At 43.6% G+C, this 19,311-nt stretch overlaps 1 protein-coding gene and 1 long non-coding RNA gene across 3 annotated transcripts in view; one reads left to right on the top strand and one right to left on the bottom strand.

Annotated features, from left to right (window-relative positions):
* LOC149123538 (uncharacterized) overlaps window positions 1–1,452 on the top strand; it is a 178,329-nt gene extending 176,877 nt beyond the window's left edge. The window contains exon 3 of the mRNA XM_089307447.1: window positions 1,156–1,452. Within this exon, the coding sequence (XP_089163573.1) occupies window positions 1,156–1,295 (140 nt within the window). The 3' untranslated portion in view covers window positions 1,296–1,452. The remainder of the gene's footprint in view (window positions 1–1,155) is intronic.
* LOC108176667 (uncharacterized) overlaps window positions 1–19,311 on the bottom strand; it is a 73,022-nt gene that overhangs the window by 42,839 nt on the left and 10,872 nt on the right. The window lies entirely within an intron of this gene.

Here is a 19,311-nt window from a genome sequence, read left to right as displayed (position 1 = left end):
GTTCACTTCCCAAATGACTGCAATGGCCAGAGTTGGGCCGATTTGAAGCCAGAAGCCAGGAGCTTCCTCTGGGTCTCTCACGCGGGTGCAGGGGCCCAAGGACTTGAGCCATCTTCTACTGCTTTCCCAGGCCATTAGTAGGGAGCTGGATTGGAAGTGGAGCAGCCAGGAGTTGAACTGGTACCCATATGGGATGTTGGCACCGCAGGCAGATGCTTAACCTACTATGACACAGCACCGGACCCCTGCTTCTTCATTTCTATTGCTACAACCTTTATCTGAACTGGAAACATTCTTGCCTAGAATATTAAAATAGCCTTCTCCCTGATATTCTCATCCCCATACTCATCATTTCAAATTTATCACCTACCTAAAATGAAGATCTGACATCTGACTCTATTGCATAGAACTCTTCATTGACTTCCCACCATCTCCAGGGTAAAGGGAACATAAAGGGAGGGGAGTAAAGGGAAGGGAAGAAAGAGCAAAGGAAGGAAGCAAAACAAAACAAAAACAACACCACTATACAGAAACTGTGTTATTACGTAAAAATCCCATGAGACTCTCAAGACAAATAAATAGAATTTAATGAGAGTTCTGAATGCTTGATGATGCTAGGCGACTATTATATTTTTCTGCACTTTTCTCTGTGTTTAAAATATTTCACAACTAAAGGAGATCTAAACACTCATGGAGTTTAAAAGAAATAAATATATTTGATTAATTCAAGGATATTTAAAAAAACATGCATGATATTTCTGTTCAACATTAATTTGACTTTTCAAAGAAAAATGAAATATTATTTTTATAAAAATCTTATGCCTTAATCTTGACACATGAATATATATTACCCAGTATTAAAGCGATTCTTGACAAATACTTTGATCCCTAGAAGGATAAAATAAATGTGTTTTCAACACGGGGACACATCTGCACTCCTGAGTGATGATCTCTCAGAAGAGATGAAGGTACTGGCAACCTTCAGTGGACAGAACTGAAAACTGGTGGTGGGTCAGCCTGCTCTTCTGATTCACTGACTTACTGAAAATGTGGAAGAGCATGGAAATAACTGGCTGGTATCAGCAAACTCAGCCTGAAGTACAGAGGTGGGGAATGGATGTTTGGAGAGATTTAAGTTTACATTTTTCTTTTTAGTGAGAATGCAGAGGAGGACTGGAAGAACAAGGACATTCCAGTGGTTTCTGTCTCCGGGTCACACCCCACTGCGTCCATTTGGCATTCAGGCCAGCAGCCTTGAACGCCTGCCAAAGAGGCGCCAAGCTGCTAAGCACTAACAGCTTTTCCTATTCACTCATCCTAAACTGGATTGAAGAGTTTCCTTCAGTGGAGGTGGAAAAACTACCCCAAAGGCACTGAGGACACAGCTGATAAAAGATATCATCTGGCCGAATGTAACGAATGTAACAAATAAAACACAGGGCTGAAATGGTCCTCTCCCAGCTTCCGTGTTTATTTTCTGGGATAACCCGTAACCTTTGGAACATAGCATGTGTCCTTGGAGATCTGTGTGACGTGAGGCTCCTTTAGGGCAATAAGATGCAGATAGCTTGCACAGTGTAAATGGACAATGTTTCTGGGGAAATGTATCTGTTGCATGGGGCAGGCATGTGTTGTTAGAGTTAAGATGCTGCTTGGGATGCCGGCATCCTATATTGGAATGCTTGGTTCAAGTCCTAGCTCGTTTGCGTTTGACCTAGCTTCCTGTTGATGTACACCCTGGGAGGCAATTGATGATGGCTCAGGTTTTGGGACTCAGCCACTCATGTGGGAGACCAGGATTGAATTCCTAGCTTCTGGATCCTGGCCCAGACCTGGCTGTTGCAAGCATCTGGGAAGTAAACAGCAGATGGGCAATTCATTCTCTTTCTCTCTCTCCCCTTTCAGATAAAATGAATAAATACATTAAAATATGTAGTACCTGTTGCATGAATACTATAAAAATAAGTTTGCATTGTAAAAATTCTGGCTATGTGGAAATTCATTACAGAAAATGGAGGCATTCCTCTTGGAGTTAAGGAGTCATGGGAAAGGGGAAACACTCAAGTCATAGACACCTACCCCAGGGTCTATCTCACAGAAATAATCCAATGACTATTTTTACTTAACTGATGACCAAACTGCCAACTATAAACTTAAGACTGGCTTCCCATAGTAACTGCCTCTGTTCACAGTCAGAGCTTGTTGGCTCCCTCAAGGCTCAAAGTGCCAAAGAACTTTGTTTCAAAATAACTTAGGTAAATATCTTTGTCCTAATGTTACCAGGGAGCAGGATTTAGGCAAGAGGAGGTCCCAGGAACAGGAGCAGAGAATCTGAAAGAGTTTACTTCCTTGAGCTTGCTTTTCAGAGGTTATTCCAGGAAAGCTTATCTTACAACATGGTACTCAGAAGGGGCTAGATCACTACAAACAAGGAAAGGAGCAAGAAACCAGTCAGAGCCAGATTTTTGAACACAGAATGCATGAAGATATGTGTTGCTTGAGCAGCAAGGGCCTGAATAGCCTCCTAAATTTTGCTATAAAATCCCTGGCAAACTGCTTTTCAGGGAGGTAGCTTTCTTTAGGGAATTTACCTTCCCATGGTCTCCTTTACTTGTCCCAAGTAAATAAAGCTTTCCTTTCAGTAACTCCTATTTGAGATTGATTATTTGGCAATAGTCCAACTTCCTGTGTTCGCTAACACTAATAAAATTAATAAAATACTCAAATTTTTCTTTGTTCCCTGGGCATACCAGAAGCCACCCTAGCCTGTGCACATGTGTCTTGGGTTGTAATCCTATTCTTTATTCCTCCCACCCCTCAAATTCCTGTACTGAAGACTCATCTGTATAGTTTTGACAGCCTGTTCCAATTGAATACTCTGAATTGTGACAAACCTTTTCTACGTGTTGCATGAATACTATATAAGACTGCATTGTAAAAATTCTGGCTATGTGGAAATTCATTACGGAAAATGGAGGCATTCCTCTTGGAGTTAAGGAGTCATGGGAAAGGGGAAACACTCAAGTCATAGACACCTACCCCAGGGTCTGTCTCAAAGAACTAATCCAATAACTATTTTTACTTAACAACTGATGACTAAACTGCCAACTATAAACTTAAGACTAACTTCCCATAGTAACTGCCTCTGTTCACAGAGCATTTTCTATAAGTGTTCTTCAAAAAGTTCATGGAAAATGTAATGAAAATATGTTTATTTTGTTGCAAAAAAATTGAAATCCATAGTTATTTTTTTCATAAAATATACTCTCCATAAACTTTCTGTAGACTCCTTATATTTAAGGGTGACTGCAAGTTTGGGAACTAGCTAAGAGCCACATATAGTTCATTCTAATAAAAATGTAGCAAAATCAACCCATGAAATCTCTCAAATCTGGCAAAATTCTACTTAAATGTTGAGTTATACCCTAACCTTAGAGATAAAATATGTGAGAATATTTAATGTCTTCAACAATAAAGAACTGCTTATTCCTAGATTCCTTTACTTGCAAAGAAACTAAACTTCCAGGTAATTTAAGCTACAGCTATTTTGGTTTGTTTTGTTATTTGTAACCTAATAAAACTTATGAAATGAATAAAGAAAGTAATACCTAAGAACATGTCAGTTGTCAACAAGGTGACAGACATCAACTTTTTATTGAACCTCAGCTTCAGAAAATTGTAATGCTGTGTCTTCAGGCCCTCCTCTATGCAATCTGCTCTGTAGAGACAGAATACGAAATCACAATTCTGTTATCTCTTTTGGCAAGAGTGTCTGACCAAGTGTGCCTGTAGCAATCAGTAACACCTGTAGGGTTCACAGCTCTTATCAGTCATTATTTTCATCTTCAATTATATTGCATGCTTGTGGACAATGCACAGGCAATGACAGACTCCAAATTCCAAGGAAAGCTTGCTGATGAACAAGTCATTGGGGAGAGACAAAAGTATTAATCTATTGTTAGCAAAGTACCTACATCCTATTTATGGGGTCAGAAGAAACACGAAATTGGCTTCTTGCTGATATCTGTTTCCTGGTCTAGTTCTGCTTTTCCTTGCTTGAAAATGTTAGATTTCAATGAATAAAAATTCAGTAGTTTAAATGTAATCCCACATCTCTGCTATCCCACTTGAAGAAAACAAACAGAACTATTAAATAAATAACAAAGGGCAGGGGATTTGAGGTCTTCTCATAATGTTAATAATACTGCAGGCCAAAACAAGTTCTTGAAAGCTTGGAAGTTAGTACACTGAGAATGAGGGGCTTTATGTTCTAAAAATAGTTCATCTATTTGGCCCTTCACAAATGTAATGTGATAAAGAATTGGCCAAGGGAATGTCTTTCAGTTCATTTCATAGCACTCACTGAGTTGTTTATTTAACAAATGGTAGGTATTAAGTACCAACTACCTGCAAAACCCTGTGCTTGACACTAGGCAAAAAAATTCCTTGCCTACGAGGAGCTCCAAGGAATTCAAGAATTCCAGTGGACTTCCATTAAAAATATTACTGATGATCCCGTTTCCATAAAGACTGTTTTAAGTGAAACACAGGGAAAGACACTTTAAACAAATTAAAATAAAATATATACAAACCTTCATGGCATAGCTCCTACTGTAGGGATAGGGGAATGTAGGCAGGGATAGGCATGATCTGGGAAGGCATGATCTCCCTTCTTCTCCCACATTTCTTATGCTCACTGAGACCTGACCAATCATGCCTTCTTCCACGTTTGGGGAATGTCCATGAACAGCTAGACCCCTTCAACCCCAGCTCCTTCTAGGCTTGTGGACGGGCCCTAGCCCCATCAGCACTGGTGTCCTGGCTGCCACAACAGGTGATATAGATAAAAGGGAAGTCAGATTACCTTTAGAGATTGAAGATCCTACTTCCCCCAATGGACATCCAGCTCTGGGGTCCCTTCTCCACGTCTTATGGCTGGGGAGCTCTGCTATTACAATTATTACAGCTTTGCTCTGTTCTCTTGCTTACCTAATAAAATATTCTCTCCCTTTGCAACTCGGGCTGTTTCCTTATTTCTATATTGAAAGAAGTCAAGGGCCCGGCGCTCTGGCACAGTGGGTTAAAGCCCTGGTCTAAAGTGCTGGCAATATGGGCACTGGTTCGAGACCCCATTGCTCCACTTCTGATCCAGCTCTCTGCTATGGCCTGGGAAAGCAGTGGAAGATGGCCCAGGTCCTTGGGCCCCTACATCCACATGGGAGACCTGAAGAAACTCCTGGCTCCTGGCTTTGGATCAGAACAGCTCAGGCCATTGTGGCCAATTGGGAAATTAACCATTGGATGGAAGACCTCTCTCTCTCTCTCTCCCTCTTTCTGCCTCTCCTTCTCTCTCTGTGTAACTCTAACTTTCAAATAAATAAATAAATCTTAAAAAAACAAAAAGAAAGAAAGAAGTCAAGGATCAGATAATGCTCTCCTGCTGTTATATTTCTGGTGCCAAAACCCCAGAGATGTTCTCCTCTGGTCTTAGGCTCTGGTTCATGGTCAGTATGGGTCTGCCACAAACAACTCCAGGGGTAGAAAGAAAGGATCATCTAGCCTTCTCTCCATCTTCCAGGACCAGGAGCCCTCCTGCCAGTCAGACTGCTGAGAAATTCCTACTGGTGAGGAGGGGATACTTGGATCAGGTTGATGAGGCCCCTGTAGGTTCCCTGTAGAAAGAAGTCATGGCTCTAGGGGCTGTACATGGGTAAGGTGTGATTAACTCCTGATTGGGAGCTGGGGTGGGGGTGGGGGTGGGGGAGAATCATACTATCTTCCTGTTTTCAGGCAGAGGCTGGGGATGCCCTGACACAGCACATGACCCAAGCAGGGGCAGGGGGCTAACCCACTTCACTCACATCCATCCTCTCCATATATGGGAACCGTTCAGTTCAAGATCCTCTCTCATTCCCTGCCAGAATGTTTCCTCAAGCATTGAAAGGAGCTAGACCCACAATACCTTATAAAGGGGGTCTTATTTTCTTTGCACTCTAGCATGGCCTAAATATCCCCTCAGAGATCAGGAGCAAGGGACCCTCGGTTATAACACCATCCTACAGCTAAATCTCTTCTTTCCAAGAAAAGGCTAGTAGACAGAAGTCCCGTATGTGCAGGCTTTTTTCACTTTAAATGCCACCCTGATTGAGTGACAACCTGGGTGCTACATGGCTCATTCTTGGCAGCCCTGAGAATGCTCCCCTCCCATAGTGCACTGGAAGAAAATCTTAAGAGGCCACCCAGACCGTTACTGGAGTCTGATAATCCACCCTCCCTCTGAATAATTATGAATGGAGGCCTTGGGAGTTTGCCTCCTTCTCCTCCCTACCCAGGACCTGCCGCTAATGTTCCACCAGAAACATCTCAGATGATGCCTCTCTGGCTGGCTCCAACAGGGGGAGTGCTTATGGTTCCCTTCAATCTGTCTGAATTTAGGGAAATAAAACAAGATCTGGGTGGTTACATGGACAACTTAGATAAGTACCTTAGTAGTTTTGGGAGGCCTTGTGCCCTTTATGTTCTAACTTGGAGAGATGTCCAACTCATTCTCAATGAGACCCTACATTCCACAGAGAGAAAAAAGATTTTAGATCAGTGTGGGCAGGCAAGTGGGCAATGCCTATTATCTTGTACATTCCAAGAGACACCCACACATGCCAACTGGACGTGATGCTGTACCTGAGGAGAAACCATATTGGGACCCTAAAAACCCCTTTGAGGACTGGTACCATGAGCACTTCCTCTATTGTATCTCACAGGTCCTCAAGGCTGCCCAAACCAAACATGTTAACTATGTGCAACTTACTCTTCCCCATCAGGAGGAAAAAGAACTCCCGGCAGAGATTCTGGGAGACTATGTCCAAACACACTCTCATAGATTCAGAGTCGCTACAGGGAGAGATTCTCCTCCAGGATAATCCCTATATAAGTCAGCCCCAGACTTCTGCCTTAAGCTCCAAAAGCTGGTGGCTAAGATCTTTAGAACCCTGGATGACCTGGTTTTGGAGGCCACTAAAGTATATTATAATTGAGACCAGGAAAAGGATAGCAAGAAAACAAGAGACTTCACGAAATGATGTTGGCCCTGTGGGGCACCTCTATAGAAACCCCAAAAGTGGAAGATAAGGGACCAGTCTGCTTTCTGTGTCACCAGCCTGACCACTTTATATGTGAACGCCCTAAAAAGCAGTAGACACCACCAGGACTATGCTCAAACTGTGGAGGGAATTATTGAGAAAAAATATTGCCCCAGTCTCCCAGGGCAATGGGAGCAACAAATGACCAGTAATGGTTCCCCAGGCAGCAATGTCCCCTCCCCTTGCTCTAATCCAATTAGAGGAGCTCCAGAACTCAGGGTGGGTGGGCAGTTGGTCAACTTTCTGGGTGATACAGGCAGTTGCATGCTTCTTGGCGCTCTCCTCTTGCCCTGGTTAGGTCTCCTCATAAAGTTATGATCCAGGGACTTACAGGAAAGCTTATAGAGATATATTTCTCTCCACCTCTTGGTTGTTCTTGGGGAGACCTCCACTTTACCCACTCTTTTCTTTCTTTTTTTTTTTTTTTGACAGGCAGAGTGGACAGTGAGAGAGAGAGACAGAGAGAAAGGTCTTCCTTTGCCGTTGGTTCACCCTCCAATGGCCGCCGCTGCAGCCGGCGCACCGCGCTGATCCTGGCAGGAGCCAGGAGCCAGGTGCTTTTCCTGGTCTCCCATGGGGTGCAGGGCCCAAGCACCTGGGCCATCCTCCACTGCACTCCCTGGCCATAGCAGAGAGCTGGCCTGGAAGAGGGGCAACCGGGACAGAATCCGGCGCCCCAACCGGGACTAGAACCCGGTGTGCCGGCGCCGCAAGGTGGAGGATTAGCCTATTGAGCCACGGCGCCGGCTTTTACCCACTCTTTTCTTATCATCTCCAAAGTTTCAACTTCTCTCCTGGGAAGAGGCCTCTTTTTTTTTTTTTTTTTTTTTTGACAGGCAGAGTTACACAGTGAGAGAGAGAAACAGAGAGAAACAGAGAGTTCTAGCCCCAACTGGGACTAGAACCTGGAGTGCCATCTCCACATACGGAGGATTAGCCTAGTGAGCCGCAGCGCCGGCCGGAAGGGGCCTCTTATCCTTAACTTAAGCAAAGCTCTTAGTGCCCCCAGGAATTACAAACTGCCTCTCACTCTTAGAACTCCAGGTAGACTCACAGGTTTGGAATGATGGGACAGTTGGAAGGGCCCACACTGCCACACCTGTGTTAAGATTCAACTAAAAAGGGGAAAGTGTCATGTCATAGCCGGTTAGACCACTGCTGGCAATGCTGATAGCCCGTATGGGCACTGGCTCCTGTTCCAGCTGCTCTACTTCCTGTTCAGCTCCCTGTTAATGTATCTGGGAAAGCAGTGGAGGATGGCCCAAGCACTGCACCCACGTGGGAGACCCAAATGAGATCTTGGCTTCAGCCTGCCTCAGCCCTGGTCATTGCAGCCATTTGGGGAGTGAACCAGCAGATGGAAGTCCTCTCTTTCTTTCTGCCGACTTCTTTCCAACTCTGAATTTCAAATTAAAAAATAAAATCTTAAAGAATAAATTCTGCTAATATACCCAACTTATTTTTCTTAGACAGAGATAGTACCCCTTGAACCCTGAGGTGTGAGAGGGCCTCAAGCCCCTAATCAAGGGATTGTGACAACGGGGAGTATTAACTGAGTGTATGAGCCCTTACAACCCTCCTATTATGGGAGTTCAAGAAGGTCCCAATAAATGGAGGCTAATGTAAAATCTTCAGCTCATTAATGAGGTAGTGGTCCTACTGTAGCCTGTTGTACACAACCCCTATAGTCTCTTGGCTCAGGTACCTCCTTCCGCTAGTATCTTTCACATGCTGGATCTCAAAGATGCCTTCTTTGGTATACTGTTACATCCTGAGAGCCCATCCCTCTTTGGTTTTGAGAACTCCTTAATTGGAGTGGAACAGCTTATGTGGACCATGCTCCCCAAGAGCTCTGTGATAGGCCCCATTTGTTGGGACTGGCCTTGTCTAAGGATTCATTACACTGGAACGATGCAGGGATTACTATACTACATATGTGGATGATTTATTGATTTGTGGGTCAGCCCAAGAGATAGCTCTTAAAAGGACTAAGTCCTTGTTGACCTTCCTTAGACATGGAGGTTTCAAAGTATGCCAGGAACACTTCTCCATGCCACTCTGGCTGAAGGTCTTTGACTCTAATAAATCTTGCTTTTTAAATCTAAACACACACACACACACACACACACACACAAAGTATCCTGGGAAAAGGCCCATATTTGACATTCCCAAGTCATTGACCTCAGCATACTGATTTCTCAAAACCAAAGGGTCCTATAGCAAGGCCAGTACAAACCATTCTGAAATTTCCTTAACCCACTGATCTTGAACAATTAAAGGTCTTTTGAGGAGTGACAGGATTATGAAAAAGCTCAACCCCTATACCACCTTCTAAAACAGACCCAACAATACAGGACCCATCTCTTACAGTGGGAACAAGAGGTAGAAACAACATTTGAGGAACTAAAGAGGGCTCTCCTAGAAGCTCTGGCCTTAGGACTTCCCAACCAGGATTATTATATTCTACATGTCACTGAATGGTATGGCACTAACCTGGTGTTCTCACTCAATCTCTGGGACCCTCACCCCAAGCAGTCACCTGTTTAAGTAAGAAACTAGATCCCTTGGGGCCGGCGCTGTGGCACAGCAGGTTAATGCCCTGACCTGAAGTGCCGGCATCCCATATGGGCGCCGGTTCTAGTCAGCTGCTCTTCTTCTGATCCAGCTCTCTGCTATGGCCTGGGAAAGCAGTAGAAGATGGCCCAAGTCCTTGGGCCCCTGCACCCACATGGGAGACCTGGAAGAAGCTCCTGGTTCCTGGAGCAGCTCTAGCCGTTGCGGCCATCTGGGGAGTGAACCATCGGATGAAAGACCTCTCTCTCTCTGCCTCTCCTCTCTCTGTCTAACTCTGAATTTCAAATAAATAAATAAATCTAAAAAAAAAAGAAACTAGATCCCATTTCTACAAGATGGGCTGCATGCCTAAGGACAGTGGCAGCAGTGAGTTTGCTGGTTACTGAGGCAAATAAAAGGGCCCGTGGTAGAACCTTGGTAGTTACATACCCCATGACATCAAAAGGCTCCTTAATTCCTAATATCATCCATGGATTTCAGATGCCTACATCCCTGGGTACTAGGCCCTCCTTCTAGAAGGACCTGAGATATCCACTGTAACATGCTCAGGACTAAATCCTGCCACCTGTCTACCAGAAGAGACTCAGGTCCTAGTCACAACTGCTCCAAGGTCCTCATCCTAGCCCAACAGCTAAGACCTGATCTTTCTGATACCTCCCCTCCCTGATCCTAAAGGCATTTGCTACCAGTACTATACCAACTACTCCAAGGTGTGCACAAAAGAAAAAAACCACAGCTATCACCCTATTGGGTACAGGACTCTCTTTTTTTTCTGTGGAAAAAAACTCTGCCATATCTTTGGAGGTAGTTTCGGTTATCCCAGATATTAAATACCATAATTCCAATAAATACCCTTCCTAGAACCCTCTATTAAAAATACCAGATTTGGAGTCAGTACTGTGGTGTAGTGGGAAAAGCTGCCGCCTGCAGTGCCGGCATCCCATATGAGCACCAATTCAAGTCCCAGCTGCTCCACTTCCGATCCAACTCTTTGCTAATGCATCTAGGAAAGAAGCAAGGATGGCCCATCTTCTTGGGCCCCTGCACCCATGTGAGAGACCCAGAAGAAGTTCCTGGCTCCTGGCTTCAGAAGGGCCCAGCTCTGGCTGTTGCAGCCATTTGGGGACCAATGAGAACCAGCAGATGGAAGATCGATCTCTCTGCATCTGCCTCTGCCTCTGCCTCTCTGTAACTTTAACTTTTAAATGAATAAATAAATCTTTTTTAAAATGCTAGGTTTAAGAGAAGATTTCCATTCCCTCTCTGGTAAAGGATTTGGGCCTCTAGTCAGACAATCCAGCCGTAGAGCGAGTGGGAATTGGATGGGAAATACTCCGAAGACTTTTCTGGCCCATTGGAATCCAAACCACACACACCTCTACTTGTAACCCCTCCCTGCCTATACAACAGTCGTAGGAGGCTGCCGTCAGACAAGGCGACTGAAGCACAAGACAGCCTTCATTCACCAGCCGACAAGTCTTTCAAAACCTAGGAGCCTTAGACATTGGTGGCAGAGGCTGGTGGTGCTTGTGCTTTACTAAATGAAACCTGCCGGATCAACAACTCATAAAAGGTAGAGACCAGCCTAACAAAACCGAAGGGGTCATTTAGAGTATATTGCAATCTTAATCAAAATCTCAACCAGGAAACCCAGTTAGGCTCATTAATAGGCATTCTCAAAGGTTGGGTTTGGGGTCTCTGGAGCCCCTTTATTCCAGGTATAACCTTTATCCTTCTACTGTGTATTTTAGGTCTTGCCTTTTTAACAAGTTGGTGACTCTTATCGCCATCAGACTTAAAGCCTTCAAATTACAAATAGTTCTTCAAATGCAGCCTCCAATGACCATCCCTGACGATTTCTGCTGGGGCCGCTCAACTGATCCTCCGACTCTTAGACCAGCCTGCCCCCATTTCACCCCAGCCAGTGGGAAGCAGCCAGAGCGGTCATCACCCTAATTCCCATCAGCAGCCGGTTGGATGTCTCAGGGCGGGGAATCCAGGCACAGAGAAATACAGGCAGGGATAGGCCTGCTCCAGAAAGATGGTGAACCTTCCCTTCTCTCTCATTTCAGCGCTTTTCCATTTCTTACACCCACAAAGACCAGACCAATCATGCTCCCTTCCACTCTGGGGAGCTTTTGCAAACAGACCTGTCTAACCCCAACTCCTTCCAGGCTTGCAGACCGACCCCAGACCAATCAGCAACAGCCCCACACTGCGTGTCCAAGCTGCCACACCATGTGATGTAGATAAAAGAGAAGTCAGATTACTTATTAAAGAATGAGGGTCCCACTTCCCTAACAGACATACAGCTCTAGGGTCCCCTCTCCGGGTCTTATGACCAGGAAGCTCTGTTGTTAGGTTCTTCACTTCACTTTGTTCTCTCACTTGCCTAATAAAGTCCTCACTCTCACTCTCACTTTGCAACTCAGACTCTTTCCTTAGTTCTGTTTAAAGAAGTCCAGGACCAGGTAGTGCTCTCCTGCTGTTACACACCATGGCACTTGCTTAAATAATAGGAAACACTTATTGGAAATTTAATTGTATACAACAACACAGCCTTAGGAACTAAATGCTATTAATACTTTTTACAAGTGAAGAAGCTAGGCATTACGGAAGTCCCATAACTTTTCCAAAATTACATTGCCCAGGAGGATTTAAGTAAGGATTTGACTCTACAGCATAAAGAGATGGTGTTTTCAAAACACTTCGTTTAGTAAGATGTAAAGACCCTCTCTTAGTCTAAAGTGTTTCAATATCTAAGAAATGCCTTCTCTGGTGTGAGAAATACCCCTGTGTTATGCAACTTAAGACAGCCTTGCATTTTGGAAAACATATATGTCAGCCTCAGAGCCTGTCTCTGAGTGAGGCATAGCAGCTCACCAATGAATCCAGCCAGAGTGATGACAACCCAGGGCTTCTCAAAGCTGAGTGTTTGTGTCTTCCTGTCACCACTCGTGATGCCGGCAGCTTAACATTCATTTGTTAAACTTTCCAAAGTTTATTTCTCAACACATCATACCTATAAGACAAAATGCTGCTAAAACACCAAGACTGTATAAACAAGGATGTTTCCATCAGTTTTGGGCTAAAAATGCGGCTCAATACACCAAGGCCACCCAGAAGTTTCTATACATAACCCTTTGTATAAGATCGATGTTATTAGCAGTTGATCGGTTAGGATTGTATTCATCTGCGACAAACAAAAACTCAATAAAAGGACTGGCATTGTGGCTCAGTGAGCTAAGCAGCTGCCTGCAATGCCAGCATCCCATATGAGTAACAGTTTGAATTCTGGCTGCTGCTCTCTAGCTCACTGATAATGTGCCTGGGAAAGTAGATGATGGCCCAAAGTGCTTGGACCCCTTCCACCCATGTGGGAAACCTGGATGGACTTTGGAGCTCCTGGCTTTGGCTTGGCCCAGTTCTGGCCATTGTGGCCATTTGAGGAGTGAACTAGTAGATGAAAGATCTCTCTCTCTCTCTCTCTCTCCCTCTCTCCCTCTCTCTCTCTCTCTCTCTCTCCACCTCCTTTCTCTCCCTCTCTCTCTGTAACTCTGCTTTCAAATAAATAAAAATAGATCTTTAAAAAAAGTAGATTAAAATACCAGGTGCAATGGAGATTTTCCAAAGCTGAGGCAGTTTCTCTAAAATATCATCAAAAAACTAATGTCATTCTCCTTCTCCTCTACCAACCTTACTGATAACTTTTATCTACTTGTTCCTTGATGGTTGCTGTATCTCCACCATCACAGGCATGTCCCAAGCAAGAAGAAAGTGAAAAGCAAAGTAGCAACAACCTCTCTTAGTTCCTAGGGACTTCCAACTGCTTGTTATAGAACAGAACTGAGTGATCTAGTTGCCCTGATCTGAAAGAGAGACTGGAAGTGAAGTATTTTCATTTTCTGTCTTCATTAATAGGGGAAAGGAAGAGAGGGGCTGGAAAAGGTATTGAAAGAGCCACAGTATATCATTCGCTATGGAATTCATTTGCACATTACCTTGGAAAACACAGGCATGTTTCTACTATCCCTTGTGTATGTGATTCATATTCTTATTTTGGTAATTAAATGTCTAAGGAGAATAATTTGGGTCCTTGCAAATCCTCTTACTTTAGGGAGAAAATGAGAGGATGAACCTCTGAGGCAGCACCTTCAGGGCCTGTGACAGCTCACCCTGAATTATGGTTGGCACACATGAAAAAGGATGCCTTTGGGAAAAAGAAGGTAGAACCCTATGGAGAACCACAAGGTCTTCCTTTCCCAAGTGCTTCCTATAGAGGTGAACGAGCATCTTTGGATTCTGAAATCGAGCCTCCCAGCTGGCACTTTGGAAAAGATCAAAGACATAGCTATTGTCTGCATGTGGCCTCCAAGAAGTCCTCAAACTATTCTTAGAGAAAGATCATGAATGCACCACTAGAATTGAGGAGGTTTGAATGGGATTTCTGCACCTTATCACTGGGAGGAAACTTAGAATTAATTTGTTCCTGGGCCAGCGCTGTGGCACAGTGGGTGGAGCCGCTGCCTGCGGTACCGGCAACCCATATGGGCGCTGGTTCAGGTCCTGGCTGCTCCACTTCCAATCTAGTTCTCTGCTATGGCCTGGGAAAGCAGTGGAGAATGGCCCAGGTTCTTGGGTCCCTGCATTCGCATGGGCTCCTGGCCCCCGGGTTCGGATCGGTGCAGCTCCAGTGGTTGTAGTCACCTGGGAAGTGAACCAGCAGATGGCAAACCTCTCTGTGTGTGTGTGTGCATGTGTGTGTGTGTGTGAGAGAGAGAGAGAGAGACTGGCTTTCGAATAAATAAGTAAATCTTTTTAAAAAAAGAATTAATTTATTCCAAGATCTCTCACTTTCATCTGAGGACATCAAAGCCCAGGAAACGAAGTCATATGTACTGGGATCCCAGATGAGAATATTTTCTTTGATATCTTTTTCTTTGCAATCAGTTGGAAGAGATAGGAACACTCCTCTAGCGTATCCCCATAGCACAATGTACTTCCCATATGTAACACTTGAAGGCAAATATTTGATTATTAGCTGCCTTCACCTCTACACTGCAGACTCACGTGCAGGAGGGAACTATTTCTGTCTTTCTGAATGAGGTAATTCTAGGACCCAGTACAATTTAGGGGATACAGTAGTCATTTGATATATTTATAATGAATGATTAAATGAAAGACTGGATGGTCCAAAAGATGATAACCAGCACCTGATAGAGACTTTAATTTCTTTTTCCAAATCACCACCTTCTCCAAGGTTAGTTATTCAGGTCATCAGCTGAAATTGGGCAAAGAGTCATTACTGTCTTCATCTTGGAAAGATTCTTTTTTTTTTTTTTTTTTGACAGGCAGAGTTAGACACTGAGAGAGAGAGACAGAGAGAAAGGTCTTCCTTCCATTGGTTCACCCCACAAATGGCCACTACGGCCGGCGCTGCACCGATCTGAAGCCAGGAGCCAGGTGCTTCCTCCTGGTCTCCCATGCGGGTGCAGGGCCCAAGCACTCAGGCCATCCTCCACTGCATTCCCGGGCCACAGCAGAGAGCTGGACTGGAAGAGGAGCAACCGGGACAAAATACGGCGCCCCAACTGGGACTAGAACTGGGGTACCGGTGCCGCAGGTGGAGGATTAGCTTAGTGAGCCGTGGTGCAGGCAGGAAAGATTCTTCCACCTGCTGCATTTCTGGCCCCCACAGCACCCACTTTCCCAAAACTAAGAAGCATTTAAGTGTCTCCTCTCTGGGAATCTTTGAGTGAATGAGAGTAGAGATGTTTTTAGTGAAATGTTCAATTACCTGAGAAAACATTGCTACCTGACACTGATATAAACCCAGAAATTATGGGTGAGGGCTGAAGAATACATAGACTTCTAAGCAGAGAGCTAAAGAGGTTAGGAGAGTATCTGTCATAGTAAACCCTAAGGAGTCTTCATTGAGCTGTTGGGTGTGGTATGGAATGTGTAATTAGTATCCATAATCTCCTACCATATACGCCTCTTCTGGCTGATAAGAACTTCATGGCTGTCAAACTGTTGAAGTCTGCTGTTTATTTTATGTTTTCAATGGCTTATTCATTAAGAGTTGTCTCAGTGTTTTTAAGATTACTGAAGTAATTTTCCATCTAATTTCATCCCAAATGAAGACGATGTTTAGAAATTGAAGGGCAAGAGAGCACTCTGAGATTGCAGACTTCCTAGGGAGAAAGGCATGTGTGTAGGTGGAAATCATTGTCATTTGTTACTGTACAGTAAGATTATTTCAGAGATGGAGAGATTGCTGTTGTTGCTGTTTCTAAACCTATTCATAAATCTTTATGTTTAATGCAGAATGAGGCACCATGGAATTAGGAATATAAGACAGTTATATTAGGACCTCTTGAGAGCAGATAAGCCTCTACCTAGTGGTTAAAGAAGAAAAAGTTTGAATCCACAGGCTATAGTTTCTACTACTTAAAAGATTATCCTGGGGCCGGCGCCATGGTGCAGTGGGTCAAAGCGCTGGCCTGAGGCGCCGGCACCCCATATGGGCACCGGTTCTAGTCCCTGCTGCTCCTCTTCCAGTGCAGCTCTCTGCTATGGCCTGGGAAAGCAGTAGAAGATGGCCCAAGACCTTGGGCCCCTGCACCCACGTGGGAGACCTGGAAGAAGCTCCTGGCTCCTGGCTTCGGATTGGTGCAGCTCCAGCCGTTGCGGCCATCTGGGGAGTGAACCAGCGGATGGAAGACCTCTCTCTCTGTTTCTACCTCTCTCTGTAACTGTGTATTTCAAATAAATAAACTAAATCTTAAAAAAAGATTATCCTATAAATTGAATATTATCATAATGTTTCCCATTAAATTACAATCCAGACCAGATGACTCTTGGTGAAAAGCCAATTGTACTAGCCATAATATTATCTCATTACCATTCATTCCACTTGGAATTTTCTTATGAAAAATGCTCTTTCTTCAGAAAAACAATCAGTAACTGAAGCCTTCTGGAAATCAAGGGCTGTAAAATATCTAGCTCCTGTATCTCTTTCTTGATTCAAACTATTTTAATGCAGCAATGGCCATGTCTCAGAAGCTGGATTAAAAGGGCACAGGCCAGCACAGTATCCATACCTCCAATGCTAGTAACTCCTAACTTTACCTTCTCTAAAGCTGACACGATTTGTCTCAATATTAGCAAAGTTGGGATATAAAGTATGAAATGGAAAGGCCCCTCCATATAATTAATTTTAAGTATATGCTGATACCAAAAAAAACTGCTTATTGGGTTGCAGATAATTAAACTGTATGACAACCTCAAAGGGAACACTTTCTGTCTCTTCCCCCACCCCCAGCCCAGCCTACTGGTTTATTGCTGGTGAGTGAGGGAGGAAAGAGTATAACGATGCTATCCCATTTCTCCCTTCCCAACCACCAGTAGAAACCAGCATTCTGCCGTGATTGTTGCTATATGTCTTCCCATTTAGAATGGAAGCACCATGAGATCAGGAGCCTTAGCTGTCTCTTTCGACTCTGTTCTCATATACTCCATGCACAATAGGCAATACATTTATTCAACAAGTATTTATTGAACATGAATTAGTGAATGAAGGAATGAATAAATATTCTCTTACAGGGCTACAATTTGTAATCTCTGAAAAGTAATTATTCCCCTCCACTTTACCAAATGGTCAGCTCACCTCCATCTGTTTTTTTCTGAAGAAATGTTCTATTTTATTTAGCAAATACAGGGCGATCAAGAGATATCTGGCCCTATTTTAAACATTGATAGGTATTTCAAGTATCTCTTTTTGTGTAATAAACCTCCCAGAGCATGATGGTGCAACAACCATTATTGAATGATCTCTTGGTTGTGCAGTCTGGGCCTGGCAGCTCTTTTGCTCCATGTGGCATACACTGCAGCTGAAATGCCTAAAATTGAAAGTGACTTTTCCACTCACACTTGACCAGGTCCTCCAATGGGCTGGCTGGAACGTCTGAGAGCTGACCAGGCCTGTCTCTGTCTCTCTATCCACATGGAGCCTGAGATTCCTCACAACGAAATGATCTCGGCGTAGCTGAACTTCTTACATTACACCTCTCTTTCAAGGAAGGGAGGCAGAAAGGCCAGGCTTCTTAAAGGCTTGGATAGAAAACAGCAGTCATATCTGCAGTATTCTATTGGGCAAATAAGCCACAGGGCGAGGTCTGATTCAAGGGGAGCAGATGTAGACTCAGCTATGAGAAGTGTGAAAAGTGACATGCATAAATGAGAAGGGAGGGTATCAATGCCAAACAACTGTCCATATGTCCTAAAATATGATTAATTATCACTATAATGATCTTCAGCTTTATTAAACACCTGCCTTCTGCAAAAAATTAAATCAGATCCATGAGACTTCATTAATCCTCACAGCGTCCCTATGAAGACCTCAAAAGAGGTAGATAATTTCTCATTTTAGAAATGAAGTTACAACAATATAAATTCCAGGAAGTTTAACATCACATAGCTGGGTGACTGGAATGAGGGAAGGAGGCAATATGTGTATGTATTATAGTGTGTGGGGTGAGTGTGTGGAGTGAGTGAGAGAGATCGAGAGAGAGAGAGAAAGAAAAAGGGAGAGAAAAGTTTTTTGGGAAAAAAAAAAACAAGGAGAACCATTAAAATTATTATTTTCTCTTCTAATGCTACACAGCAACATTTAAATAGCTACAGAAACTAAAAGCTTTCCAGAAGCACTGAAAATTTGGTATAATCACACTATGACTTTCATCCTAAAAAAAGAAAATTGCACGAGATTTAACCTTCATCAGACTCAAATTTGCTTTGCTTCTTTCTAGCTCTGCATCTCTGGACAAGACAGTGACCCTCATGCATAGATGGGCATAGGTTTCATAGAATAAATGAAAAGGCATATAGCACACAGTGTGTGCTAAATGGCTCATAATGGGAACCCAATAAATGATTATCACAGTAAGTTTTGGGATCTTAGGTATGTAAATATATTAATTGAAGTGAGATATGAAAAAGAACCTTGTCCCTTCATTCTATACCTGGTGATTTTCAAAAACAATGGACTTACATAATAGTTAACTGGTTTTTATGTTATTCAACACAGCTGAGTATGTACTTTTATATCTAGCCTGTGTGACCTTGAACAAATCAGTTAAGGTCTTTGGGCATTTCTATCCTCATCCGTAACTTAACAGAGCTAGATCAGAGAATTCCTAAGATTTTCCTGAATCTGGCATCTGTGGCTCCCTGAAAATAGAAAAAGCCTTTCCAGTCTTTACTCAAGCCATTTTCTGTGACCATTTGCCCTCTAGTGGCAAGTCAGGAAAAAAAATTCCTACTGAGAAAGTTTTGTGTCTACATTCCATCAAAATTTGATCAATGTTTGGTGAGTGCTTACACTTGCTTCAATCCTGTGTTAGCTATGAGTATGTAAAAATCACTCTAGAATTAATAGCTTAAAACAACAAAGTTTTATACCATTTCTGACGGGTCAGGAATTCATGAGCAGTTTGGGAGATTCAGAATCTCTCAGGAGGCTGCAGCTAGGGGTGCAGACACCTGATAGCCCAGCTAGACTAGGGGATCTGCTTCCCAGCTCTCCCTCGTGGCTGTTGGC

Source organism: Oryctolagus cuniculus, chromosome 11 (assembly GCF_051225735.1).
Source record: "Oryctolagus cuniculus isolate XC-2025 breed Fujian yellow rabbit chromosome 11, ASM5122573v1, whole genome shotgun sequence".
NCBI lineage: Eukaryota > Metazoa > Chordata > Mammalia > Lagomorpha > Leporidae > Oryctolagus > Oryctolagus cuniculus.
This window is presented reverse-complemented; position numbering and strand designations above follow the sequence as displayed.